Source organism: Oncorhynchus clarkii, chromosome 19, assembly GCF_045791955.1.
Source record: "Oncorhynchus clarkii lewisi isolate Uvic-CL-2024 chromosome 19, UVic_Ocla_1.0, whole genome shotgun sequence".
Classification (NCBI taxonomy): domain Eukaryota; kingdom Metazoa; phylum Chordata; class Actinopteri; order Salmoniformes; family Salmonidae; genus Oncorhynchus; species Oncorhynchus clarkii.
Window position 1 is genome coordinate 19,073,482 of NC_092165.1, and position 27,944 is coordinate 19,101,425.

Genomic DNA, 27,944 nt, shown 5'->3' on the forward strand with positions numbered 1-27,944 from the left:
ATAGCAGGGTGAACAGGCAGTGGCTCGGGTGGTTGTTGTCCTTGATGATCTTTTTGGCCTTCATGTGACATCGGGTGCTGTAGGTGTCCTGGAGGGCAGGTAGTTTGCCCCCAGTGATGCGTTGTGCAGACCGCACCACCCTCTGGAGAGCCTTGCGTTTGAGGGCGGTGCAGTTGCCATACCAGGCGGTGATACAGCCCGGCAGGATGCTCTCAATTGTGCATCTGTTAAGGTTGTGAGGGTTTTAGGTGCCAAGACAAATTTCTTCAGCCTCCTGAGGTTGAAGAGGTGCTGTTGCGCCTTCTTCACCACACTGTCTGTGTGGGTGGACCATTTCAGTTTGTCCGTGATGTGTACGCCGAGGAACTTAAAACTTAAAAACTGCATGCAGATGAAATAAGGAGAGACCGTTAGTACCAATAGACATTGCAGGCAAAGCTAAAAGGAGAAGTATAGGAGGAGGGAGGCGAGGTTAGCTTTACCTGCTGAAATTATGCTACGTTAGGAAAATTGCATGGCTCATTTTTGTTTGTGTTAAATGCAGTATGACATAGTATTTAAGCTGTAATATAATTTAGTATATATATTTATGTTACCTTGTACACAAGTGGTAAAATATTAATTTATAGTTTCTAGGCCAGACATTGAACAATAGTGACATAAATTACTAATGAGATTGGTTGATGATTAGGTGTACCACCAGTGATGATAAATTGGTTTGTTAAGGTCACAGTTGGAGAGACTGAACATAAAGTCTCTGAGGCAGAACGTTTTAGATGTGAGAATAACATTTTGTGACAGATTTAACAACTAAAATTGTATATTGTAAATTGAGGAGCATGGTATTTTGTGAAAAATACACATATGTTTTTGATTATCAAAAATCTCCTCTTACCATGAATTCTGCTTTCTCCCCCAAGCATCATCATTTTTCCAACCTTTCCCATTCAGTAATACAATCCAAGGTCTGCATCCTCAACAGTCTTGATTTTCAATGCCAATGACCTGTTGGCAATCTGTGCCTCGAAACGAAGATTGTGTTGGTGACCAAAGATTACAGGTTATCTCGTAATGGTAAGAGATATCACAGGGGGAAATGGCAGTATCTCCAAGCTGGACCTTTCGAAACACAGACTCCTCCACAGACTGCCGTAGCTTGACGATGAACACTTGTTTGATAGATAGATTACAACACATTAGGCAATTTTCTATTACAATCAAATTAAAAAAACATGTGCATAATCAAATCAGGCTATTCATCAATAAGACTCTCTGAAAATCCAATACATTTTACTCACAAATCATCAAGATAAACCAAAGAGATGCCATTCTCTGTGTGCTATTACAAGCAGAATTACAGGTCACAGGTTACAAGTTACAGTCTGACAATGGACAGTTTCATGTTCACTGGTAAAACCTCTAGTTCCATGAAAGTTTCACTTCCTTTCAGATGTAGACCACTTTTATTTTAAAAAAAAAGTGTTATCAGCTCAACTTAGCTTTACCATTTGCAAACCTTTAGTGTCATACTTTAAAACACGATTATTAAAAATACAAAAAATAAACATGCTTTTGTTTATAAAAAATTGCCTCTAAGCCTCCTAAAACCCAACAAAAAGCTGTGTCATACGTGGTAGCATGCATAGTGTGATGGTTTGGTGTTGGTAAGGTGTTGTACTCTCATAGGAGAAACAACAGTTGCTTCTGAGCTGGTGTGTTTCGGACAGGTATTGCAGGAAGCTGCGCCCACAGAGGTGTGTAGGTTGTAGGCCTAAGTGACCTTTCTCTCTCTCACTTCTGTTAACCCTGGAAAGGAAACCACCCAAAGAGCTACTGCCTTTGATTGACACAGACAAAGCCAGAGACAATGACGAAATCAAAGATTGCTTGTTACTTTCCAAATAGGCGAGGTAGCGCATCTGTTGGAGTGTTTTTTTTCCCATAGGTTTTTTATCAGTTTGATAAAATAGTTGAATTGTCTCCAAAGTCTCAATAGATGTAAATATCATTGTAATCCTTATAATAACAAAAACCTGGCAATCTATTCCCTGTGTAGTGCACTCCTTTTGACCAGAGCCCTATGGGTGCTCTACAATACGGTGTCAGAGCCGCATACACAAAGCCAGTTGGTGGAGAGACCACAATGTCCCTGACCCCTGAACAGCTTCTGTTCAGCTGGAATACAATTTTTCCCCAATGGGAATTGCCTTTCTGACCCATGTCTGCACTTGTCAAAATGCCCATGTCCACTTTTATATAAACTTTTTTTCACGTACGTCACTTGCTCTATTTGTGATTGTCTTTGTTTGTTCTGTTTTGTTTATAATAAAATAAAATAAAGCAGTGCCATAAATTGATCTTCCGCTATAAAATAAAATAGCAGCCAATCGACAGTCTTTTACTGATGACGTGGCTAAAAAAAGGTCAACGTTCAATCACACACGCCAAGAGAAACAAACAACGGAACATCAACAAAGACCAGAGAGAGGTGACAGAAAATCGAAATTCTTATTTACGGCTACAGTTTAGGTCCAACGATACTTGTGGGAGCGACACAGCAAGACAAGTGGAATCAGCCACTTATAAGCTCACTGACTCAGTGGTCACGACGAATGCAGCTGAGAGTGAAGGTATGAGGCGATGTGAAATGCTTGGGTAGCTAACGAACGGTAACTTAACCACCTACGAGTCGTCGTAATCAGCTAACTAACTAGCTAGCTAACGTTAGTTGTCAAACCAGCTCTCAAACCGATGTGATCACGACCCGTTATATATTATTACATTGATACAGTCAGTTCAGTCATTTTAACTAGCATAAGTGACACAACAAACTTGATTTTCTATTTTCTTTCAACATTCCCAGAATCCGAGTTTAGTTTCACACGAGCTGGCTAGCTTTCGGACTCTGGTTCTCTCGAATCCGGCCGATTATAACTCAACTCTTGAGATTTAAGATGGAGGTGTGTGGGCGGACTGGAGCCCAGACATCACATAAAATGAAGTTTATTTTTTATGTATTTTTATCACCAACTACTGCTTTCAGTAGGACTATTCTGTACCAGGGTGCGGAAATCAGTAGCTAGTTTTTGATAACGTCGGTTGTATGTGACGTCGGAGCTCCAGTCCACGCATACTAGTCACCGCTCAACTCTACCGTAAATCGTTGAGTTTAGTCGGCTATCTCCAACCATGCCCGTTGGACGACGCTCGACAGCATTAGCTAGCGTATATTGCCTTCCCTGCCAGCGGGCCCAGTTAGAAATGTTCCCTTTTACGTAAACTTCACCCATGAGTCCGATTAGCCTGCCTAGATCCCATCTAGGTTAACGTTAGATTACGCCCGCTTCTTGTCCAGCTTTGACAGTGTAATTTAGCTGCTTAGTGTTTGCACCTGTCAGGCATAGCTAACTAGATAGTAACAACAATAAATGCGTGTTTTCACATTGCTAGCTCTCGGGGCCGTTGTGTTTTTAATCACATCACGCATAGCTAAGCTATAACTGTAATTTCTTCCGCAGGATGGCAGGTGTTTTCGATATTGACTTGGAGTCGGACGACCTTAGCGATGCAGAGGTGGGGGATTTGAGGACACTTTTTGTTGTTGTTGTTAAATTAGGGTACCTAACTCACTTGTTATTAGAGTGTCAGATCAAGGCTGTGTTCAATGTAGTGACGAAAAAGCCCAGACAATTGCAGCTAGTATAAACAGCATATAAACTATGAAGAATGTTCCCCAAAATAAAAGATGCATGCATGATCTGTGATATTACATACTGCCATGTTCAGTCTATCAGCAGTGGCCCTTCTTCACGTGTCTACAGTGAATTAACTTTGACATCCTCTCTTCTATCCCCCTTGTGTTCTGTAGGATGACATGTGTGACTTCACCATAGCAGAGACAGACCCGTAAGTGGAACAATGAACTTAGTCACTTTGTCCACCATTTCATGCTTGAGCCTATATCTTTTACTGAATCATATAAACTCACCCACACTCATTCCCCTCTTCCTAACTCTCTCTCATCCCCTCTCTTAGTGTTCAAACAGAAGAGATAGAGCTGACCAGTGCCATTGTCAACAGAGACAGTGAGAGGATCGGACCAGACAGCTTTGAGCTGCTAAGTGTGCTGGGCAAGGGGGGCTATGGCAAGGTGTGTGTGTGTGTGTGTGTGTGTGCGCCCGCGCCCGTCAGTCAATCAGTGCGTTTCTAAGAATGTCAGTTTCACAATCTACTTGGATATACACCAAGCTCTTGATCAGAAACTCAATCCATTTGTCATCGACCTATTTAACAATTGTATTTCTACTTGCAGGTTTTCCAGGTACGGAAAGTGCAGGGTACACAGACGGGGAAGATATTCGCCATGAAGGTTTTAAAGAAGGTCCGTGCGATTCCTCTTAATCGTTCTTCTCAGCCGAAAGTATGTTCTAAACGCTGCCACGGTGCCAGGGCAAAATTTTGTATATCTAAATGTACAACTTCCTCCACCTCCTTCCACCCATCCCTCTTTGCACTCATCCCTCTCTCCCTTTTCTCCCTGCCAGGCGAAGATAGTGTGTAACGCCAAGGACACGGCCCACACGCGTGCGGAGCGGGAGATTCTAGAGACGGTGCGGCACCCCTTCATCGTGGACCTGCTGTACGCCTTCCAGACCGGGGGTAAACTCTACCTCATCCTGGAGTGTCTCAGTGGTGAGAGAGGGAGGGAGGGGGACCTGTTGTACGCTTTCGACCTCCTCCTGGAGGGAGGGGATCTGGGTAGGACAACCATGTCTTATCTCTGAATCTTGGCACTTCAACTTTGACACTTATCTCCCTAATCTTGTTGTTTTTGTTTCTTTATCAGGTGGAGAACTGTTCATGCAGCTGGAGAAAGAAGGAATCTTCATGGAGGACACTGCCTGGTAAGAGAGAGAGAGATGCTCAGCTTCAGGTTATCATTGGGAAAGGATACAAGTGTGAGGCTGAGGCCATAAACAGCAGTTTAATTTCCATGTGAACATTTTGTAGAAGATGAGAATAAGAGCTTGACCGTATGTCTTGTGCATGTGTACGAGGAAGAGTGTTAATACATGTTTTTCCTTCTTTGGCAAATAGTTTTTATCTGGGTGAGATTGTGCTTGCTTTGGGACACCTCCACTCAAACGGAATCATCTACCGAGACCTGAAACCAGAGAATATCATGCTGAACCACCAAGGTGTGTCTGTCTGTTACATAAACTCAGCAAAAAAAGAAACGTCCTCTCACTGTCGACTGCATTTATTTTCAGCAAACTTAACATGTGTAAATATTTGTATGAACTTAACAAGATTCAACAACTGAGACATGCACCGAACAAGACATGTGACTAACAGAAATTGAATAATGTGTCCCTGAACGAAGGGGGGGTCAAAATCAAAAGTAACAGTCTGTATCTGGTGTGGCCACCAGCACTGCAGTACTTAATGCAGCATCTCCTCCTCATGGACTGCACCAGATTTGCCCGTTTTTGCTGTGAGATGTTACCCCTCTCTTCCACCAAGGCACCTGCAAGTTCCCGGACATTTCTGGGGGGAATGGCCCTAGCCCTCACCCTCTGAACCAACAGGTCCCAGACATGCTCAATGGGATTGAGATCCAGGCTCTTCGCTGGCCATGGCAGAACACTGACATTAATGTCTTGCAGGAAATCACACACAGAACGAGCAGTATGGCTGGTGGCATTGTCATGCTGGAGGGTCATGATGAGCCTGCAGGAAGAGTACCACATGAGGGAGGAGGGTGTCTTCCCTGTAACGCACAGCGTTGCGATTTCCTGCAATGACAACAAGCTCAGTCCGATGATGCTGTGATACACCGTCCCAGACCATGACGGACCCTCCACCTCCAAATGAATCATTCCTTCGACGATAAATGTGAATCCAACCATCACCCCATGTGAGACAGAACCGCAACTCGTCAGTGAAGAGCACTTTTTGCCAGTCCTGTATGGTCCAGCGACGGTGGGTTTGTGGGCACCTTGTTGCCGGTGATGTCTGGCGAGGACCTGCCTTACAACAGGCTTATAAGCCCTTAGTCCAGCCTCTCTCAGCCTATTGTGGACAGTCTGAGCACCGATGGAGGGATTGTACATTCCTGGTGTAACTCGGGCAGTTGTTGTTGCTATCTTGTACCTGTCCTGCAGGTGTACTGTTCGGATGTACCGATCCTGTGCAGGTGTTGTTACACGTGGTCTGCCACTGCGAGGATGATCAGGTGTCAGTCCTATCTACCTGTAGGGCTGTCTTAGGCGTCTCACAGTACGGACATTGCAATTTATTGCCCTGGCCACATACCTCCTTGCAGCATGCCTAAGGCATGTTCACGCAGATGAGTAGGAACCCCGGGCATCTTTCTTTTGGTGTTTTTCAGTCAGTAGAAAAGCCTCTTGAGTGTCCTAAGTTTTCATAACTGTGACCTTAATTGCCTACCGTCTGTAAGCTGTTAGTGTCTTAACGACCGTTCCACAGGTGCATGTTCATTAATTGTTTATGATTCATTGAACAAGCATGAGAAACGGTGTTTAAACCCTCTACAATGAAGATCTGTGAAGTTATTTGGATTTTTACGAATTATCTTTGGAAAGACAGGGTCCTGAAACAGGGACATTTTTCTTTTTGAGTTTAGAAATCAATGTAACTGAGATGAAAATGTGATTTTAAAATAAAAAATAACAAAAAATAGATAATTGATCTGCTATGGATTGGCTTATTGTTATCATTTACAATTGACAGATATTGTATCTCTGTCTCCCAGGACACATCAAGCTGACTGACTTTGGCCTGTGTAAGGAGTCCATTCACGACGGCGCTGTCACGCACACCTTCTGTGGGACCATAGAGTACATGTGAGTGTAGTGCCACACTGATGTGAGATAAGGATGCTGTCGCTCTGAGGCTGCATTTTCTTTGAATGACAGTAGGGGTCGCTGTAGTAATCCTAGTTCAGATAGGTCTGCGTTCACCAGACTAGTTATAGTACAATTCTCCCCCTCCTCCCTGAAGTTAAGTGTGCATTTAAAAACATTACATTTGTCCATGGGCTGCATGGTCTTCCACCATATTCCTTACACTAACTAAACTGGGCTCCCGAGTGGCGCAGCGGTCTAAGGCACTGCATCTCAGTGCAGGAGGTATCACTACAGTCCCTGGTTCAAAATCCAGGCTGTATCACATCCGGCCGCGATTGGGAGTCCCATAGGGCGGCGCACAATCGGCCCAGCGTCGTCCGGGTTTGGCCCGGGGTAGGCCGTCATTGTAAATAAGAATTTGTTCTTAACCTAGTTAAATAAATAAATACATGTTGTTTTTCAAACTTTTTATGCGGGTAAGGTCATACCGTATCAAAAAAAAAATATCACGACAACTATGATGGTACAATTTTATAAATGCTGACAGATAATTTGTTCCATCGACATGGGATCTTTTTGTGTCTGTGAAATTAATCATATGAGACATGGCAGTGGAAATGCTTTAAAGCGCAAATATCAATATTCTAACCATCATATTGAAGTAAACTTGGGAGTCATAAGATGATATGGTGTGTGTGGTCCTCCCACTACGACTCGGAAAACATGCAGTTTATTAGGCTGCAGATGAAAGGACTTATCTTCACAGGGTGGTGAAAGTTCACATTGATATTGATGCTCCTAACCAATAAATAAAGAGTCTGATTCTGGTGACATGACGATCGATGCTTGACTGTCGTTTGACAAAATATAAATATTTGTCGCTCTATCCGTAATATAGTTTCATCATGTAGACTAGCCTACCCGCGCTGTAGGCCTACTGTATCTGAGTTCACGTGCCAAGACCAGAGTAGGCACATTTGCTATTTAACGCAACAGTTTTTGTGACAAAACTCTAGAGTTGAAAATGCTATGGAAACACATTGAACTTTTAGATTTAGATTTCGTACAAGTCATCCACACTGATTTTTATTTATGTTTGGTGGAAACACCACTGGTGGGAAAATGTGCTTCTTTTATTTATTCTGATTTTTAGAATGTTCGCATAAAAATCTGTCGCATATTGGATTTTCTTTCAATCCATGAAGGGGAGTGAAAAGTTCAACCTTTTAAAAGTGTGATCATTGAATCACAGCCAATACTGTGATTCTTCTACTGAAGTGTCTCTTCCCTGCGCTCTCTATCCCCTCACTCTCTTTCTCAGGGCTCCAGAGATTCTGACGCGTACAGGACACAACCGGGCGGTGGACTGGTGGAGTCTTGGAGCACTGATGTATGACATGATGACGGGCTCGGTGAGAGACGACGACGGGGGGGGGGGGGAGGGGTGTAAAGAGGGATGGGGTGTACCATTTGAAAGACTTTTGACTCAAACCTCTGTGGTCTTCTTGCCTGTCCCTGTCACTCCCCCATAGCCTCCGTTCACTGCTGAGAACAGGAAAAAGACCATCGATAAGATCTTGAAGTGTAAAGTCAACCTGCCGCCCTACCTCACACTGGACGCCCGAGATATGATCAAAAAGGTAAAGGCGCCCGCCCGTCCTCATCTCTCGTTATGTTTAAGAACATTTATCATCCTAAGAATAGAGGTCCAGACTCAATCTCTCTATTATTCTGTCTTTCTTTCTCGCTCTCTCTCTCTACATTTCCTTCATCTCTCTCTACATTTCCTTCTCTCTCTCTCTCTCTCTCTCTCTCTCTCGCGCTCTCTCTCTCGCGCTCTCGCGCTCTCTCGCTCTCTCGCTCTCTCGCTCTCTCGCTCTCTCTCCATTTCCTTCATCTCTTTTTCTCCCTCTAATTTCAATTTAAGGGATTTATTGGCATGGGAAATTTGTTTACATTGCCAAAGCATGTGAAATGGATAATAAACAATTACACTTACAAAGTTCCAAAGAAATGTACATTTCAAATGTCATATGTGCAAATGGTTAAAGTACAGAAGGGAAAATAATAAAACATAAATATGGGCTGAATTTACAATGGTGTTTGTTTTTCACTGGTTGACCTTTTCTTGTGGCAACAGGTCACAAATCTTGCTGCTGTCATGGCACACTGGTATTTCACCCAATAGATATGGGAGTTTATCAAAATTGGGTTTGTTTTCAAATTCTTTTTGGGTCTGTAATCTGAGGGAAATATGTCTCTCTAAATGATCATACATTTGGCAGGTTAGGGAGTGCAGCTCAGTTTCCACCTCATTTTGTGGTCAGTGTGCACATAGCCTGTCTTCGCTTGGAGAGACAGGTTTGCCTACGGCAGTCTTTCTCAATAGCAAGGCTATGCTCAGAGTCTGTACATAATCAAAGCTTTCCTTAAGTTTGTGTCAGTCACAGTGGTCAGGGCCAGATAGTATTCTAGTTTGCTCAGTTTTTTTGTTGTTAATTACTTGACACATTGGAAAGAGTCATCTTTTGGGGTTTTGTCATGATTTGGATGGGTCTAATTGTGTTGCTGTCCTGGGGGTCTGTTTGTGAACAGAGCAACAACAGTGCTTGCTTAGGGGACTCTTCTCCAGGTTCTTCTCTCTGTAGGTGATGGCTTAGTTATGGAAGGTTTGGGAATCGCTTCCTTTTAGGTGGTTGTAGAATTGAATGGCTCTTTTCTGGACTTTGATCATTAACGGGTATCGGCCTAATTCTGACTCTGCATTATTTGATGTTTTACATCGTAAAACGGAGGTATGTTTTGCAGAGTTCGGCATGCAGTGTCTCAATTTGGCGTTTGTCCCATTTTGTGAATTCTTGGTTGGTGTGCGGACCCCAGACCTCACAACCATAAAGGGCAATGTGTTCTATAACTGATTCAAGTATTTTTACCCAGATCCTAATTGGTATGTCGATTTTTGATGGCGTAGAAGGCCCTTCTTGCCTTGTCGCTCAGATTGTTCACAGCTTTGTGGAAGTTGTGGCCTGTGGCGCTGATGTTTAGGCAGAGGTGTGTTTGTGTGTGTAGTTTTTTGTGTGCTCTGGGGCAACGATGTCTAGATGGTATTTGTGGTCCTGGCAACCTTTTTTGGAACAACATTATTTTTGTCTTACTGAGATTAACTGTCAGGGCCCAGGTCTGACAGAATCTGTGCAGAAGATCTAGTTGCTGCTGTAGGCCCTCCTTGGTTGGGGACAGATGCACCAGATCATCAGTAGACATTTGACTTATTAGGGTGGGTGATGGTGGGGTGGGTAAGGCCGGGTGCTGCAGACTGTTCTAGTGCCCTCGCCAATTTGTTGATATATATGTTGACGATGGGTAGAGGTCGACCGATTAATCGGAATGGCCGATTAATCTGGGCTGATTTCAAGCTTTCTTAACAATCGGTTATCTGCATTTTTGGACACCGATCATGGCCGATTACATTGCACTCCACGAGGAGACTGCGTGGCAGGCTGACTACCTGTTACGTGAGTGCAGCAAGGAGCCATGGTAAGGTGCTAGCTAGCATTTAACGTATCTTTATAAAAAAACAATCAATCTTAACATAACTACACATGGTTGATGATATTACTAGTTTATCTAGCTTGTCCTGCGTTGCATATAATCGATGTGGTGCCTGTTAATTTATCATTGAATCATAGCCTACTTCGCCAAATGGTTATTTAACAAGCACATTCGCGAAAAAGCACTGTCGTTGCACCAATGTGTACCTAACCATAAACATCATCGCCTTTCTTAAAATCAATACACAGAAGTATATTTTTTTAAACCTGCATATTTAGTTAAAATAAATCCAGGTTAGCAGGCAATAATAAACTAGTGAAATTGTGTCACTTCTCTTGCGATCATGGCACGCAGAGTCAGGGTAAATGCAACAGTTTGGGCCGCCTGGCTTGTTGCAAACTAATTTGCCAGAATGTTACGTAATTATGGCATAACATTGAAGGTTGTGCAATGTAACAGGACTATTTAGACTTATGGATGCCACCCGTTAGATAAAATACGGAACGGTTTCACAGAAATAATAAACGTTTTGTTTTCGCAATGATAGTTTCCGGATTTGACCGTATTAATGACCTAAGGCTCGTATTTGTGTGTTTTTATGTTATAATTAAGTCTATGATTTGATAAAGCAGTCTGACTGAGCGATGGTAGGCAGCAGCAGGCTCGTAAGCATTGATTCAATCAGCACTTTCGTGCTGTTTATGACTTCAAGCCTATCAACTCCTGAGATTAGGCTGGTGTAACCGATGTGAAATGGCTAGCTAGTTAGCGGGGTGCACGCTACCCAAGCATCGTTACCCACGCATCAATCGGTGACGTCACTCGCTCTGAGACCTTGAAGTAGTTGTTCCACTTGCTATGCAAGGGCCGTGGCTTTTGTGGAGTGATGGGTAACGATGCTTCGAGGGTGGCTGTTGTCGATGTGTTCCTAGTTTTCGAGCCCAGGTATGGGGCGAGGAGCGGGATGGAAGCTATACTGTTACACTGGCAATATTAAAGTGCCTATAAGAACATCCAATAGTCAAAGGTATATGAAATAGAGAGAAATAGTCCTATAATTCCTATAACAACTACAACCTAAAACTTCTTACCTGGGAATATTGAAGACTCATGTTAAAAGGAACCACCAGCTTTCATATGTTCTGAGCAAGGAACTTAAACGTTAGCTTTTTTACATGGCACATATTGCACTTTTACTTATCCAACACTTTGTTTTTGCATTATTTAAACCAAATTGAACATGTTTCATTATTTATTTGAGGCAAAATTGATTTAATTGGTTAAGTTAAAATAAGTGTTCATTCAGTATTGTTGTAATTGTCATTATTACAAAAAAATAAAGTATTTTTTTAAAATCTTCCGATCAATCGGTTTCTGCTTTTTTTGGTCCTCCATTAATCGGTATCGGCGTTGAAAAATCATAATCGGTCGACCTCTAGAAGAGGGTGGGGCTTAAGTTGCATCCCTGTCTCACCCCAGGCACTGTGGAAAGAATTTCGTTTTTTGCCAATTTTAACCGCACACTTGTTTGTGTACATGGATTTTATAATGTTGTATGTTTTTCCCCCAACACCACTTTCCATCAATTTTGTATAGCAGACCCTCATGCCAAATTGAGTCAAAAGCTTTTTTGAAATCAACTAAGCATGAGAAGGCTACCTTTTTTGGGGTTTGTTTCTTTGTCTATTAGGGTGTGCAGGGTCAATACGTGGTCTGTTGGTGATTTGGTAAAAAGCCCATTTGACATTTGCTCAGTAAATTGTTTTGACTGAGAGGATTTCAGAGGATTTCCCCAAGGTTGCTGTTGACGCATATCCCACAGTAGTTTTTGGGGTCAAATTTGTCGCCACTTTTGTGAATTGGGGTTATCAGACCTTGGTTCCAAATATTGGGGAAGATGCCAGAGCTAAGGATGATGTTTAAGTATAGCCAATTGGAATTTGTGGTCTCTATATTTTACCATTTAGTTTAAGATTGTTAGGTTCTAATTCTCAGAGTAAAAAACTCAACGGACATTATGAAAGCCTAATCAAGTTTATTCTTCCTAGAGGATCAATACAGCTGCGTTAGACAAAACATGTTTCCCCCACCACAAGTGTATGTGTATGTGTGTATATTACTCCAAATGAGGCACTCCTTCTTCTCTCCAATCCTTACATCTATTATGATTTGACAGGAAGACAAAGTAATAGGGTAATAAACCATAATTTCTCCCTTAAGGGATTCTGACCTGACCTCAACCCCTCATTTGCCTAATCCACAGATTTCCATCCGCATCCTCTATAGTAATCCTGTGACTTCCTCCCGTCCACCCAGCACATTCCAAAGCGATCTGGTGCCTACAGATAACCATTAACATCTGATGTAAAAATAAAAACAAACGCTAGGATAGCAATGTTCCAAGTTTAATCCAGAATCCAACAGGATACCATCAACACCAGAGGCCTTTTTGGGTTGGAGAGTTTGTATTTTGTTGTCCTGTAGTTCATTCAATGTAACCCACTGGATTCTTCAGTCTTTAATAGTTGATTCTAAGATTTGTATTTGATCATGTATACGTTCTTGCTGTTTTTCTTTGTTATAGGGCCAAAAATATTGGAGAAGTGGTTTATCCATACATCTCTGTTTTGAATAGATAACTCTGTTGTTTTCCAATTTTCCCAGAAGTGGTTAGTCAATGGATTCATCAATTTCATTGAGCTGATTTCTGGCGTGCTGGGGTGACACCCCTATCAGATCACGGCAAAATCCAAGTCTACTTGAACAGAGCAATGCTTAAATCACGAGGCATCAAAACCAAAAGGAACTGAATATCTTGAAGAAATGCTACCAAAAAACAATTAGACAACCACAAATTCAATCCCTTTTAGACACCTTCATGGACAAAACGTTTCACTGTAATAGTGAAGGTGTAAACTTGGCAGTAGAAAAGCTAAACAGTATATTTGATCTCTCAGCTTCCCTGTGGGCTGACTGTGAACGCTCTTAGAGAATCTGGTTTGAGGTCAGTGATAAAGTAGTCTACAGTACTATTTATAGTCCCCTCAAAGCCTACCATTGACTGTACATACCCAGCGTGCAGCAGAGCTGTGTTGTGCCTAGGGGGGCATATGGGGGAGGAAATGCTGTCACCTCCAGGTAGGTGTTTGTCCCCCCGTGTGTTTAGGGAGTCAGATTATTGTCCAGTTCTGCCATTTAGGTCCCCCTTCAGGATGGAGAAGCTGTCTTGATTAAAGTATGGGGATTGTAGTGGGGGGGTATAGGTAGTACACAGGAGGACATTTTTCTGTTGAGATCATGTCCTTTTGAATTTCTAGCCAAATGTAAAATGTTCCTGATTTAATTTAACAGAGCGAGTTAGGTCTGCTGTATACCAAATTAGCATACTGAGTCCCTTCCCTGTTTGCCAGCAGCATACCACCCTGCATCCCACTGCTGTCTTGCTTCTGAAGCTAAGCAGGGTTGGTCCTGGTCAGTTCCTGGATGGGAGACCAGATGCTGCTGGAAGTGGTGTTGGAGGGCCAATAGGAGGCACTCTTTCCTCTCGTCTAAAAAATATCCCAATGCCCAAGGGCAGTGATTGGGGACACTGCCCTGTGTAGGGTGCCATCTTTCGGATGGGACGTTAAATGGGTGTCCTGACTCTGAGGTCATTAAAGATCCCATGGCACTTATCGTAAGAGATGGGGTGTTAACCCCGGTGTCCTGGCTAAATTCCCAAGCTGGCCTTCACACCATCACGGTCACCTAATCATCCCCAGTTTACAATTAACTCATTCATCCCCCTCCTCTCCCCTGTAACTATTCCCCAGGCTGTTGCTGTAAATGAGAATGTGTTCTCAGTTAACTTACCTGGTAAAATAACAATAATAACACCTGGTAGTTTGGTAGATGTGACTACCAGCTCTCTGTAACCTAGAGGGCAGCCAGTGGGTCCATCTCCTCTATACTGTGTTTCTTGTAGGATGACGATGTCTATATTTCTGATTTATCCGTTCCAGGTTCCTGCTCTTTTAGGCCAATGACCTCAGGCCTTGGATATTCCAGGATGAGAGAGTGAAGGCTTTGTGTTCCATAAAGTATCCAATGTTGTTAGGCGTGGGGTCTGGCCTCAGACCATTAAGTGTGATTATCTGGTACATGCCATTGGCTTGGGCTAGTGTAAGAATGCTGGGTTGTGCCTGTTTGCCTGCTCACGGTGTCTCTGTCTCTCTCTTTACCTCTCTCTCTCTCTCTCTCTCTCAATTCAATTTGCTTTATTGGCATGATGTAACAATGTACATATTGCCGAAGCTTACTTTGGATATTTACAATATGAAACTAATAAGAATCAACAGGACAACAGTAACAAGAATAATCAAAGGTCAAAATAACCATACATTGAACAATAAGCATTCAGTAGAGTGCAGGTTGATTGGTCTGTCAGACACTCTCCCTCAACTTATGGCAGGCAGCAATGTAGTGCGCTGCCAACCCATAGCTCTCTGCGTCCTCCCCCAACAGGACGGGTAGCCTACTCTCATCAGAGAGGTCTTTGAAACCTTGAATAAGGGTTTCAAATTTGGGGAAATCACACTCTAATTGTTTTATATTTTTTGACACTTTGTCAGGAAATGCAGCTCTGTCTTGGGTTCTGCTGTTGTGCAGTGGTTGCACAGCCTTTCCTCTACAGGGAGCCAGGTTTTCCTGTGTCTACCCTTCTCAATGGCAAGGCTGTGCTCATTGAGACTGTACTTTGAATGTTTTTCTAAGGTTTTGATCAGTAACTATGGTCAAATAGTTCGCCATGGTGTACTGTCGATTTAGGTCCAGATAGCACTGCATTTTGCTTGTGCTTGTGTTTCCCAATAAGCAATGTAGTTTAGTTTTGACTGTTGTAATTTGTTTTATGATCTGATTGATTGGATGTTCTGGTCTTGATGCTTTAGTGTGTTAGAACAGGTTTGTGAACTCCGGACCAGCTGGATGATGGTGTGGCGAAATCTGCACGGAGCCTTCACCGTGCACTGCCACTTTAAGAGCGCGTGAGCAGTAAGGAAGGAAGGAGAAAATAAAGAGAGCTCGTTCAGCTCTTTGGGGAGGGGCTCTTTGGTGGCGCGACAGTTTGATTGTGTGTGCTGTGCTGCAGAAGTTTTGTTTGTTTTCAGCGTGTGTAGTTTATAGAGTGTTTAACTCCATCATCAGTGTAATCGCTCTAGGTCGTGGTTGTTTTCGTTTGGGACCACGCCCGTTATGGATCGCATGGATTAGTAGCAACATTGTTGCGAAGCTTTAACATACAAATCAACAAACCGTCAGACAGTACACCTGCACGCCTGAAGACGACAGCTAAGATCTCTCTTTTTCTCTTCCCTCTATCGTTCCAGTGCTTTACCCTGCAACAGACTCTATTTTTCCAATGCACTTCCTATTGAAGTTCATTAGAGCTGGACTATTATTGCCCTGCCTGAAGTATTTGGACATTTTAGTTAAAAGGGAGGTTGCCTGCAAGTTGTGTATTGTTATGTGAACTAGATTGAGATGTACTAATGACATGTGGCCGAGAAGACTGGACATTTTTAAGGCCTTTGTTGTGTCGATGAACACCCCCCACATTCATACCCTCTGCACTCATCCACTAGAAAATAATACAGATTATTGCAAATCCTATGTTGATGACTGGGTTCATTCTTGTATGCAGTTGCTGTTGAATTGCTCTGCCATTATTAGTATTATTGTATGAGGTATTCTTGTTGGGGTTACCCCTGTGCTGTGATGTGGGTTTTATATGGTGTGTATTCTTTTTTCTCTCCACTGGCTATCTGGTAAACAGGCTACACTCTAGGCAGTCTCTTCTGCTGATGTGTGTGGGTCTGGTAGTGGTTCTCTCTATTCTACTCTTTTCCTTTCGGCATGGTTAATACCTGCCTGGCGCCCGAACAAAATCTTTCTTTACCCCTCTCTAATAAATACCGCTACAAGGGGACTATTTTCTTTGTTCAGCTCTGCAGGGCTTGGTAATGATATGAGAGGTGGTCACTGTATTTTAGATGTTTCCGAAACTTAATTGCTCTTTTTTGAGTTCTTATTATTAGTGGATATTGGCCTAATTCTGCCCGGGGTGCATTGTTTGTACTTTCCATCAGGTCCGCATTATTTTTTTAATTTGAGGGCTTGACGTTTCTTGTAGAGCTCCTGGTCAGTAATTGGGGAGTCCAATGGATTTTGATTGTCCTTTATAGCTTTTTCTAATCCGTTCAACCTCTCAAATATTGAGCAATCTTTCCAGAAGTTGTTTGTTTATGGACTCCTCAATTAGTGTCAGCTGCTTGCTGTTGTACTGTGCTTTTGTTGGTTCTGAGTGTATGTTTATAGAGTTAAAGTCTCACAGTAATGAAGGTGTAATTCACCATTATTTTGGTCTTTTGGCTGGATAGTGTTCTAAGTTTATTTCCTTATTTTACAATCTGCATCAAACCAGTTGTTTGTGATCTTTAAACAACAAAAAAAAGATTGTAAATTTCAGTTGTGCTTCTTTTGACGTTTGCCTGAATATATAGTTGATGTTTTTTACTGCTAGATTGATGCCTTTTTTTTACTGTGAGTGAATGTGGTATCCAGAAATGTATCTAAGAGTTTTTTTATGGATATTTTGGTTCCAGGTTGCTTTCTGGTATTCTTCTGTGCTGTTTTGGGCCCATCTGTATGCATTTCTGATGTTGTATAGCTTACTGGGCTGTGAATGTGTGCTTGTTTCCATGTCTATTCTTTTGAGGAACATGGTGATTTGGCTGTGATCAGACAGAGGTGTTAGTGGCTTGACAGTGAATGAGCTGAGAGAGAAAGGGTCAATGTCTGTGGCCAAGAGGTGAGCAATAGGTGCTCTGGACCATCACTACTCTCCGGACGGTTCTGACTTAGAATATGTGGACAACTATAAATACCTAGGTGTCTGGCTAGACTGTAAACTCTCCTTCCAGACTCATATTAAGCATCTCCAATCCAAAATTAAATCTAGAATCAGCTTCCTATTTCGCAACAAAGACTCTTTCACTCGTGCTGCCAAACATACCCTCGTAAAACTGACTATCCTGCCGATCCTCGACTTCGGCGATGTCATTTACAAAATAGCCTCCAACACTCTACTCAGCAAACTGGATGCAGTCTACACAGTGCCATCAATTTTGTCACCAAAGCCCCATATACTACCCACCATTGCGTATTCGTCGCCAAACCCACTGGCTCCAGGTTATCTATAAGTCTTTGCTAGGTAAAGCTCGGCCTTATCTCAGCTCACTGGTCACCATAGCAACACCTACCCACCCGCACTCCAGCAGGTATATCTCACTGGTTATCCCCAAAGCCAATACCACTTTGGCCGCCTTTCCTTCCAGTTCTCTACTGCCAATGACTAGAACGAACTGCAAAAATCACTGAAGTTGGAGACTTATCTCCCTCACTAACTTCAAGCATCGGATGTCAGAGCAGTTTACCGATCACTGCAGCTGTACACAGCCCATCTGTAAATAGCCCATCCAACCAACTATCTACCTCATCCCTATATATATATATATATATTAAAACCTGCTCTTTTGCACCCCAGTATCTCTACTTGCACATCCTCATCTGCCCATCTATCACTCCAGTGTTAATTGCTAAATTGTAATTACTTCGCCAGAATGGCCTATTTATTGCCTTTACCTCCTTACTTCATTTGCACACACTGTATACAGATTTTTCTATTGTGTTATTGACTGTACGTTCGTTTATGTGTAACTGTTGTTTGTCACACTGCTTTGCTTTATCTTGGCCGGGTCGCAGTTGTAAATGAGAACTTGTTCTCAACTGGCCTACCTGGTTAAATAAAGGTGAAATAAATGTAAAAAAAGGTGAATCTCCTCAGTCCCCCGTAACCTACCTACCTTCTCTGATTTTGATTTCTGCTGGGAATTCAAAAGGGGGGGGGTGTATCTGTCTCTGGTGGTGGTGTTGGTATGGTTGCCACCAGTAAACAGTTGGAGCTAGGTGGTACGCTAGCTGACAAATTTGCACATTTGAATTTAGCATGATTAAGATTGACAGAGAGTGAGTTAAAAGACCAATGTGTTGACCAATGTTGATCTTCAGTTGTACAATCTCTCTCTCTTTACCTCTTTATCTCTCTCTCTTTACCTCTTTACCGCTCTCTCTTTTTACCGCGCTCTCTCTCTTTACCGCGCTCTCTCTCTTTACCGCGCTCTCTCTCTTTACCGCGCTCTCTCTCTTTACCGCGCTCTCTCTCTTTACCGCGCTCTCTCTCTTTACCGCGCTCTCTCTCTTTACCGCGCTCTCTCTCTTTACCGCGCTCTCTCTCTTTACCGCGCTCTCTCTCTTTACCGCGCTCTCTCTCTTTACCGCGCTCTCTCTCTTTACCGCGCTCTCTCTCTTTACCGCGCTCTCTCTCTTTACCGCGCTCTCTCTCTTACCGCGCTCTCTTTACCGCGCTCCCTCTCTCACCGCGCTCCCTCTCTTCACCGCGCTCCCTCTCTCACCGCGCTCCCTCTCTTCACCGCGCTCACCGCGCTCCCTCTCTTTACCGCGCTCTCTCTTTACCGCGCTCCCTCTCTTTACCGCGCTCCCTCTCTTTACCGCGCTCCCTCTCTTTACCGCGCTCCCTCTCTTTACCGCGCTCCCTCTCTTTACCGCGCTCCCTCTCTTTACCGCGCTCCCTCTCTTTACCGCGCTCCCTCTCTTTACCGCGCTCCCTCTCTTTACCGCGCTCCCTCTCTTTACCGCGCTCCCTCTCTTTACCGCGCTCCCTCTCTTTACCGCGCTCCCTCTCTTTACCGCGCTCTCTCTCTTTACCGCGCTCTCTTTCTTTACCGCTACCTCTCCCTCTTTGCTCTTTACCGCACTCTCTCTCTACCTTGCACTCTCGCTCTCTCTACCTTGCACTCTCGCTCTCTCTACCTTGCACTCTCGCTCTCTCTACCTTGCACTCTCGCTCTCTCTACCTTGCACTCTCGCTCTCTCTACCTCGCACTCTCGCTCTCTCTACCTCGCACTCTCGCTCTCTCTACCTCGCACTCTCGCTCTCTCTACCTCGCACTCTCGCTCTCTCTACCTCGCACTCTCGCTCTCTCTACCTCGCTCGCTCTCTCTACCCCTCGCTCGCTCTCTTTACCCCTCGCTCGCTCTCTTTACCCCTCGCTCGCTCTCTTTACCCCTCGCTCGCTCTCTTTACCCCTCGCTCGCTTTCTTTACCGCTCGCTCTCGCTTTCTTTTTCTTTACCGCTCGCTCTCGCTTTACCTCGCTCTCCTTTCTGTAGCTGCTGAAGAAGAGTCCTTCTCAGAGGCTAGGCTCCAGTGCGGCAGACTGTAAAGACATACAGGTGATACACACACATCTCCCGTTCACTCCACAACTCCCTTTGTTTTCTATTGACATCATAAAGCTGTGTAATAGGCTTGGGTTTAATTCAGGAAGTAAACAGAAATGTCTACCTCCTTTGGAATGAAATTGCCTCCAACCCTGCTTTGTTATGATCAGTGCTTATACGGATGCTATTTTAACAAAATCCAATAGCGCATGAGCCTAGACCTGCACTGTACAGGGATGGATTCTAAGTGCAGCGTTTTTCTGCTGGTTTCACAGAAGCATCCCTTCTTCAGACACATCAACTGGGACGACCTGCTGAATAAGAGGTGTGAGCCGCCCTACAAGCCATGCCTGGTATGACCACTATTCTACTGTCACTGTCTCAATAGCTAAAATGTCCAATCTAAGCTGGGTCTTTTAAATAATTGAGGAGGTGCCTTTGTAAGGTTGAAACTGTGGCGTACCACTCCATGAGCACGGTTTCTCCATCCTGCTATCTGAGCATGGATACATGCACACAATAATATGATTACTGTGGATAGTCAGATTAATATAATAGTTTGTTTAAATGCTTTGCAAGAACAACTATTTCCCTAATAATCCTGGCTAATTGATGGGACAAATGCAGAAAATGGCCTATCAAAATAAACATTCTACAGAAGTCTATTAGATTCTGAGTTCAGACATTATAAAGTTTATGAAAATTATAAGATGCAAAGTATTCAGACCACTTTACTTTTTCCACATTTTGTTACATTACAGCCGTATTCTATAATTGATACGTTTTTTTCTCATCTACACACAATACCCCATAATGACAAGGCAAAAAAAAAAGATTATTTTTACAATTTAAAAAAATGAAATATTACGTTTACATAAGTATTCAGACCCTTTACTCAGTACTTTGTTGAAGCACCAAATGCAGTGATTACAGCCTCGAGTCTTTTCAGGTATGACGCTACAAGCTTGGCACACCTGTATTCCGGGAGTTTGTCCCATTCTTCTCTGCATATCCTCTCAGGCTCTGTCAGGTTGGATGGAGTGCGTCACTGCACAGCTATTTTCAGGTCTCTCCAGAGATCTTAGATCAGGTTCAAGTCCGGGCTCTGGCTGGGCCACTCAAGGACATTCAGAGACTTGTCCAGAAGCCACTCCTGCACTGTCTTGGCTGTGTGCTTAATGTCGTTGTCCTGTTGAAAGGTGAACCTTCGCCCCAGTCTGAGGTCCTGAGTGCTCTGGTGCAGGTTTATCAATGATTTATCTGTACTTTACGCTGTTCATCTTTCCCTCGATCCTGACTGATCAAATCACATTTTATTTGGCACATACGTGTTTAGCAGATGTTTTTGCGGGTGTAGCGAAATGCTCATGTTTCTAGCTCCAACAGTACAGTAACATCTAACAGTACACACAATCTAAAGTAAAGGAATGGAATTAAGAATATATAAATATGAGTACAGTACTGGGCTATTTAGCTAAAGAATCCCCATGTCGTGCAGGCAGGGCACGCGGGAGACGGGGGTTCAATTCCCCGATGGGGAGGAAGGAGTAGGCCATCCTTGAAAATAAAAATGTGTTCTTAACTGACTTGCCTAGTTAAATAAAGGTTACACTAAGAGCATACCATTTCTACCCCCTAATTGTAGTCTATCCAACACCCAAATGGAGATTAAGTGAAAATAAAAATCTCATTGATTAATCAAGACCAGTCCCCGTGCTTGTCTCAGAGCAGCGCGAAATGGTGCTAAAGTAGTTGAAGGCTTTTGCTTCTAACTTCAATATGCTCTTTCATTAAATAAGACCAACACCACTTAACAGCACATTACTCAACACTAGTGAGACACATGTCGCCTACAGTAGGCCTACAGTATACTGAAAAGTATGACTCGACTCTCCGCCAATAATTACATATAGAGGATTGAAGGATATTTCTGTAATTCAGTGATATTTATTCCCATAGTAATTTATGGATCCTTAACTAAATAAACACCGGCATTTTGAAATGGTATTTTTATATATATATTTTTTTATTAATGAAAGCATAAAGATGCCATTGTTATTTACATTGTTTGTTTGAAAGTGCAGACTGGCAGAAAGAACAGAACAGTGGGAACGTTTCCCTAGTCAGCACCATTATTAGTGCAATGCCCCTTAAATATTTTGACGATATATTTTTCAAATAACGTAAAATGAGCGAGGAAAAAGGACATTCTTGAACATGGGGTGAGACATTGTTACTACTTTGTAAATAAAAGCCACCTTGTTATTTAGAATGATTTATTTCTGTTTTTAGAGGGAGAGAAACCTACAAACCTCCCAGTCGAGGCCGGCACAGGTATTGAACCAGCATCTGTAGCAACACAGCTATGCAGTGTCTTAGACCGTTGCGCCACTCAGGCGCTGTACAACGTGACCGGTCGTGAGTGGCCTACAGTACTACAGTAAGAGTAAAATAAAAACCGCAGGGGCTCGGGTGGTTGTTGTTCTTGATTATCTTTTTGGCCTTCCTGTGACATCTGGTGCTGTAGGTGTCCTTGGGGGCAGGTAGTTTGCCCCCTGTGATGCATTGGTCAGACCGCACCACACTCTGGAGAGCCTTGCGGTTGCGGGGCGTGCAGTTTTCGTACCAGGCGGTGATACAGCCCGACAGGATGCTCTCAATTGTGCATCTGTAGAAGTTTGAAGGTTTTAAGTGCCAACCCAATTTTTTTCAGACTCCTGAGGTTGAAGAGGCACTATTGTGCCTTCTTCACCAGACTGTCTGTGTAGTTGGACCATTTCAGTTTGTCAATGATGTGTACGCTGAGGAACGTGAAGCTTTCCACCTTCTCCACTGCCGTCCCGTCAATGTGGATAGGGGGATGCTCCCTCTGCTGTTTCTTGAATTCCACGATCAGCTCCTTTGTTTTGTTGATGTTGGGTGAGACATTATTTTCCTGGCACCACACTCCCAGGAACCTCACCTCCTCCCTGTAGGCTGTCTCCCACTCCCTGCTGCTGAAAAACATCCCCACAGCATGATGCTGCTGCCACCACCATGCTTTACAATAGGGATGGCTCCAGATTTCCTACAGATTTGGCGTTCAGGCCAAAGAGTTCCATCTTGGTTTCATCAGACCAGAGAAACTTGTTTCTCATGTCCTTTCCAACCCCCCTTTTGGCGAACTCCAAGCGGGCTGTCGAGGAGTGGCTTCCGTCTGGCCACTCAACCATAAAGGCCTGAATGGTGGAGTGCTGCAGAGATGGTTGTCCTTCTGGAAGGTTCTTTCATCTCCGCATAGGAACTCGGGAGCTCTGTCAGAGTCACCATCGGGTTCTTGGTCACCTCCCTGACCAAGGCCCTTCTCACACGATTGCTCAGTTTGGCCAAGCGGCCAGCTCTGGGAAGAGTCTTGGTGGTTCCAAACTTTTTCCATTTAAGTATGATAGAGGCCACCCAGTTCTTTTGGACCTTCAATGCTAGAGAAATGTTTTGGTACCCTTCCCCAGGTCTGTGCCTCAACACGATCCTGTCTCGGAGCTCTATGACAATTCCTTCGATCTCATGGCTTGATTTTTCTCTGACGCGCACTGTCAATTGTGGAACCTTATATATAGACAGGTATGTGCCTTTCCAAATCATGTCCAATCCATTGAATTTACCACATCTCAAGGATGATCAATGGAAACAGGATGCACCTGAGCTAAATTTCGAGTTTCATAGCAATGGGTCTGAGTACCCATAAGTAAGGTATGTTTTTTTTGTTTTTAATACATTTGCAAAAGTTTCTAAACCTGATTCAGCTTTATCATTATGGGGTATTCTATGTAGATTGAGGATTAACTTTTTTTTAAATAAAGTATTAAAATGTGGAAAAAGTCAATGGGTCTGAATACTTTCCGAATGCACTGTGGATTGTTTTTCCGAACTCACTTCTCTCGCGCATTAGACAGAAGCTTGCGCTGCTGGCACATGCACAGATCAAATACACCGCTGGAACACCAATTAAGCTGTTTACATGTCCTAATAACTTGAACGATGCCTCAGAAAACCAGGTTTTATTCGGCGTATACTTACCTTGGTTTTGACCTTACGCTGATTGAAGTTAAGCAGAGTAAAGTGTTTACATGATTATTGCCACACTACGTAATCGGTTCAATATCAAATTATTTGTGTGCATGTAAACATACTTTCTCCCACCATTTCTCTCTCTCCATTAAACCTGTTCCCCCCTCTTTCTCCTCTCTCTCTCTCTCGCTTCACCCCCTGTAGCAGTCAGACGAGGACGTGAGTCAGTTTGACACGAGGTTCACCAAGCAGACTCCGGTGGACAGTCCTGACGACTCCACAATCAGCCACCAGCACGAACACGCCTTCGCTGTGAGACGATTACATTTTAGTCATTTAGCAGATGCTCTTATTCATAGCGACTTAGAGTAAGTGAGTGCATACATTTTCCGTACCGGTCACACATGGGATTTGAACCCAGAACCCTGGCAAGTAATTATTGAACACGACCCTGTTCTCACCTGGAACAAAACACCTCTTATTCAGGTATTTCCCAAACAAAATAGAGTAGTGGAAGTGTTGCTAGAATTGCTTGTCATCCTATATAATTAATTTAATGGATGTTGTCTGTCCAGGGTTTTACCTACGTGGCTCCCTCTGTGTTGGAGAGTCTGAAGGAGGGCTTCTCCTTTGAGCCGCGGACACGTCCCATACGCAGACACAACAGCAGCCCACGCACCCCCATCAGGTGACACACACACACACATGCATGGGCTTACACTCACCTACAGTGGGGAGAACAAGTATTTGATACACTGCCGATTTTGCAGGTTTTCCTACTTACAAAGCATGTAGAGGTCTGTAATTTTTATCATAAGTACACTTCAACTGTGAGACGGAATCTAAAAAATCCAGAAAATCACATTGTATGATTTTTAAGTAATTAATTTGCATTTTATTGCATGACATAAGTATTTGATCACTTACCAACCAGTAAGAATTCTGGCTCTCACAGACCTGTTAGTTTTTCTTTAAATGAAACGTTTAATCTGAAATCCAAAATGCTGGAGTACAGAGCCAAATGAAAAGGTTTAGCTTCTCTGTCCAAACAAATACTTAGGGGAGTGTATATACATATGTACATGCACGCTGTACACACACACATACACCATGATTGATATGCATTTCCCTTATCTAATGTCTCTCCCCATTTCTTTCTATTATTGTTCCTATTGTCACTCCTCAGTCCTCTCAAGTTCTCTCTCCCCGGGTCATTCGCCAAGTCCACAGGAGGATCAGGGGGAGGAGAGAGCGAGTCGGACCTTCTCTCCCAGACCTCGTTCCGTCTCCCGCCAACAACCCCGCCCACCGACAATGGCGCCACGCAGCCAATCAGCACACCAGGCCGGAACAAGAAGCAGAAGTGTAGCCGGAGATGAACTGGAGTAAGCCGAGTCGGGAGGAGTCCGAACTTTTGGCTGCGTTCCAGGCCGACTACTTTGCAGACGTGCCGCGCACGTCCGCCAATGGCTGATTGCCACGTTATCGACAGTTGGGCGCATGTTGCTATACCATACGATGTGGTTAGCTGATATGTTTAACACCTATCCAGGCATTGTGACGTCTGGCAGACGACTGCTAGTCCGTCTGGAACGCGGCCGTTCTCAGGGGGCCTTGTGTTTCTCACAGGCTGGGTCCCAAACCCCCATACTGCACACTCGCTCCCTTCCCCCTATACCCTCTTTGACTCATTCCTTTAAGGTCTGAATAGGGGGTGAGCTTAGTTGAAGAGCTACAGGGTGTGCAGCTTTTTTGTTCCAGTCAAGCACTAACACCTGATTCAGCTCCTGGTCTTGATGATTAGTTTAGTAGTATCAGGTGTGTTGGTGCCAGGCTGGTGCCCACCTCCACCTACCAGGGTTGTGACTAGAGGGAGTACAGCTACAACCGTACGTGACTTTTTGTCGCAGGTTAGGAGAGCATTTTTAGCTAATCCTAACCCTTTTCTTAACCTTAATTCCTAACCTGCCACGTTAATGATCCTAACCTGCTGCATAAATGTCACTTTCAGTCGTAGCTGTACTCTCTCTAGTCAGGATCACCTACCAGGGGTGGGGTCAATATCTGTTTACTTCCTGAATTGACTTGAAATGGAATTGACCCCAACCTTTCCTCCTAGGACCAGCCACTGCTTTTCCATGGCCAGTTGCCACAGAGCCACAAAGGGAAGTCAACAAGGGTTTAGGGAACAGGTTGGGTTATCAGTTTGGGATCCAGCCACTTCACTTGACATTTTTCTCAACTTGCCACATAAGCAAAGAGAACACCAACTACTGCCAAAGCATTTGACATTGCCATTATCAAGATGTTAAAAGGTCGATTTTGGGCAAAAAGAACAGCTTTAAACTGTATAACTGATCAATATGCCATCATACCAGGTTATTTAATTTATTTAAAAAAAAATTGATGAATAAGATATTTTACTATAGATGTGCCATTTCTTACTGATCTCTACAGTTTCCAGCCAAAATCAAGTTGTGTGAAATGATGTCCACATGTACTGGAAGAGTTACTGGCTCGCGTAGCTATTGAACTAGCAACGTTGGTTGCGGCACGCCTGACCACAATAACACAATGAACCACCAAAGGCACGGCCCATTCCTGTTTGAAAATTGAGGAATAGGCAGAGTTGGACCGTATTTCACGCCCAAAGTCGACCTTTAAAAGGTTGATTTTAGACTAGTGATCATTGTCATAACGCAGGAATGAAATTATTGAATGACGCACATTTCTAAAAACACTGTATAAAATACTCTGCTTAAGATAATCTTTAAAAAGATGAGTATTTTTGATTATGAAAGCGACCGCATTTATACATAAGCTCGTATTACAGCTGTAAAGCAATCCGACTCATTTGAGTCCTATGTGTCTGAAGCGAAGTTGAATTAGCCTTTTATTTTTTAACAAGCACTCATACCATAACATTACTCATATCATGTAGAACCATAGATCTACAGAGTTCTAGCAAACTATTGTACATGTGGGCAGACCTGGGTTCAAATAGTATTTGTTTTCTTCCTTGAGCTAAAGTTTCACTTGATTTGAGCTTGTCTGGCGCACTGGGACCAATGGAATAGTCCAAACGCCATCCATCTGGCTCTCCAGTCAGGCTCAATCAAATGACCAAAGAAAATTGGATACCGTTTGATTTTGAACCCAGGTCTGGTGCCAACATAGCACCCGTTCACATTCTTCCAACTGAAGCAGTTTGCCGAACTCTGTTTATCCGTGGCTCTTTCATCAACCATCCTGTCATACTGTTGTGAGAACTAGTTTTGGAAGACAAGACCTCTATATCATTGAAAGTCATATTTGGATCTGGGGGAGGGAAATAATATTTACACGTATTTCATTTAAAAAATAGTATTATTTAATGGACTGATGACATGTTCTGGATCTAAGTGGAATGTTTTTATCAGTTTTTTTGTATTTCCTGCGGCTAATGTGGTTGTGAGGAAAATAGGTTTGCAGAATCCTGAAGAATAAAGACATTGAATGTCTGAACTCTGTGGTATGAATGTGCTATTAATTGTGGTTTAATGCAATGTCTGTCTGGCTGTCACAGGAATTGAAACACAGCCTCCATAGTCCAGATGTAATGTAAGATATATTTCCCTAACTGTGTGCAGTTGACCTGTGGGTCAGTCCTAATAATTAGTTCATTTCAACACAATGATAAACAATCACTGAAAAGTTCTCTCTTTCACACAAACGGTTGCGGCCAAACAAACTGAGTATACCAAACATTAGGAACACCTTCCTAATATTGAGTTGCACCCTTTTGCCCTCAGAACAGCATCAATTCGTCTAGGCATGGACTCTACAAGGTGTTGAAAGCGTTCCACAAGAATGCTGGCCCATGTCGACTCCAATGCTTCCCGCAATTGTGTCAGCTTGGCTGAATGTCCTTTCGGTGGTGATGGAAAAAACCCAGCAGCGTTGCAGTTCTTGGCACAAACCATTCACCTTCTGAATGAAACACATACACAAAGTATCAATTGTCTTGAGGCTTAAAAATCCTAATTTAACCGGTCTCCTCCCCTTCATCTACACTAATTGAAGTGGATTTAACAAGTGACATCAATATGGGATCATAGCTTTCACCTGGTCAGTCTCATGGAAAGCACAGGTGTTCTTA

At 43.3% G+C, this 27,944-nt stretch overlaps 1 protein-coding gene across 1 annotated transcript; it reads left to right on the forward strand.

Moving 5' to 3' along the window:
- The first annotated feature begins 2,400 nt into the window (after window positions 1–2,400).
- On the forward strand, window positions 2,401–27,310 carry LOC139374902 (ribosomal protein S6 kinase beta-2-like). Its single transcript, XM_071116121.1, has 16 exons — window positions 2,401–2,630; window positions 3,519–3,573; window positions 3,869–3,906; window positions 4,036–4,150; window positions 4,313–4,381; window positions 4,545–4,692; window positions 4,847–4,904; window positions 5,098–5,198; window positions 6,776–6,866; window positions 8,191–8,281; window positions 8,402–8,509; window positions 19,709–19,771; window positions 20,035–20,112; window positions 24,011–24,118; window positions 24,382–24,494; window positions 24,993–27,310. Exons 2-16 carry the CDS (start codon window positions 3,520–3,522, stop codon window positions 25,183–25,185), a joined length of 1,428 nt encoding a protein of 475 aa, XP_070972222.1. The 5' UTR covers window positions 2,401–2,630; window position 3,519; the 3' UTR covers window positions 25,186–27,310.
- The last annotated feature ends 634 nt before the right edge of the window (window positions 27,311–27,944 follow it).

Excerpts from the sequence above, each read along its gene's own strand:
- LOC139374902 (XM_071116121.1), top strand. The coding sequence starts at position 3,520 with ATGGCAGGTGTTTTCGATATTGACTTGGAGTCGGACGACCTTAGCGAT. Across the intron at positions 4,151-4,312 it reads GCAAGGGGGGCTATGGCAAG|GTTTTCCAGGTACGGAAAGT; the intron begins GTGTGTGTGTGT and ends TTCTACTTGCAG. Across the intron at positions 4,905-5,097 it reads TTCATGGAGGACACTGCCTG|TTTTTATCTGGGTGAGATTG; the intron begins GTAAGAGAGAGA and ends TTTGGCAAATAG.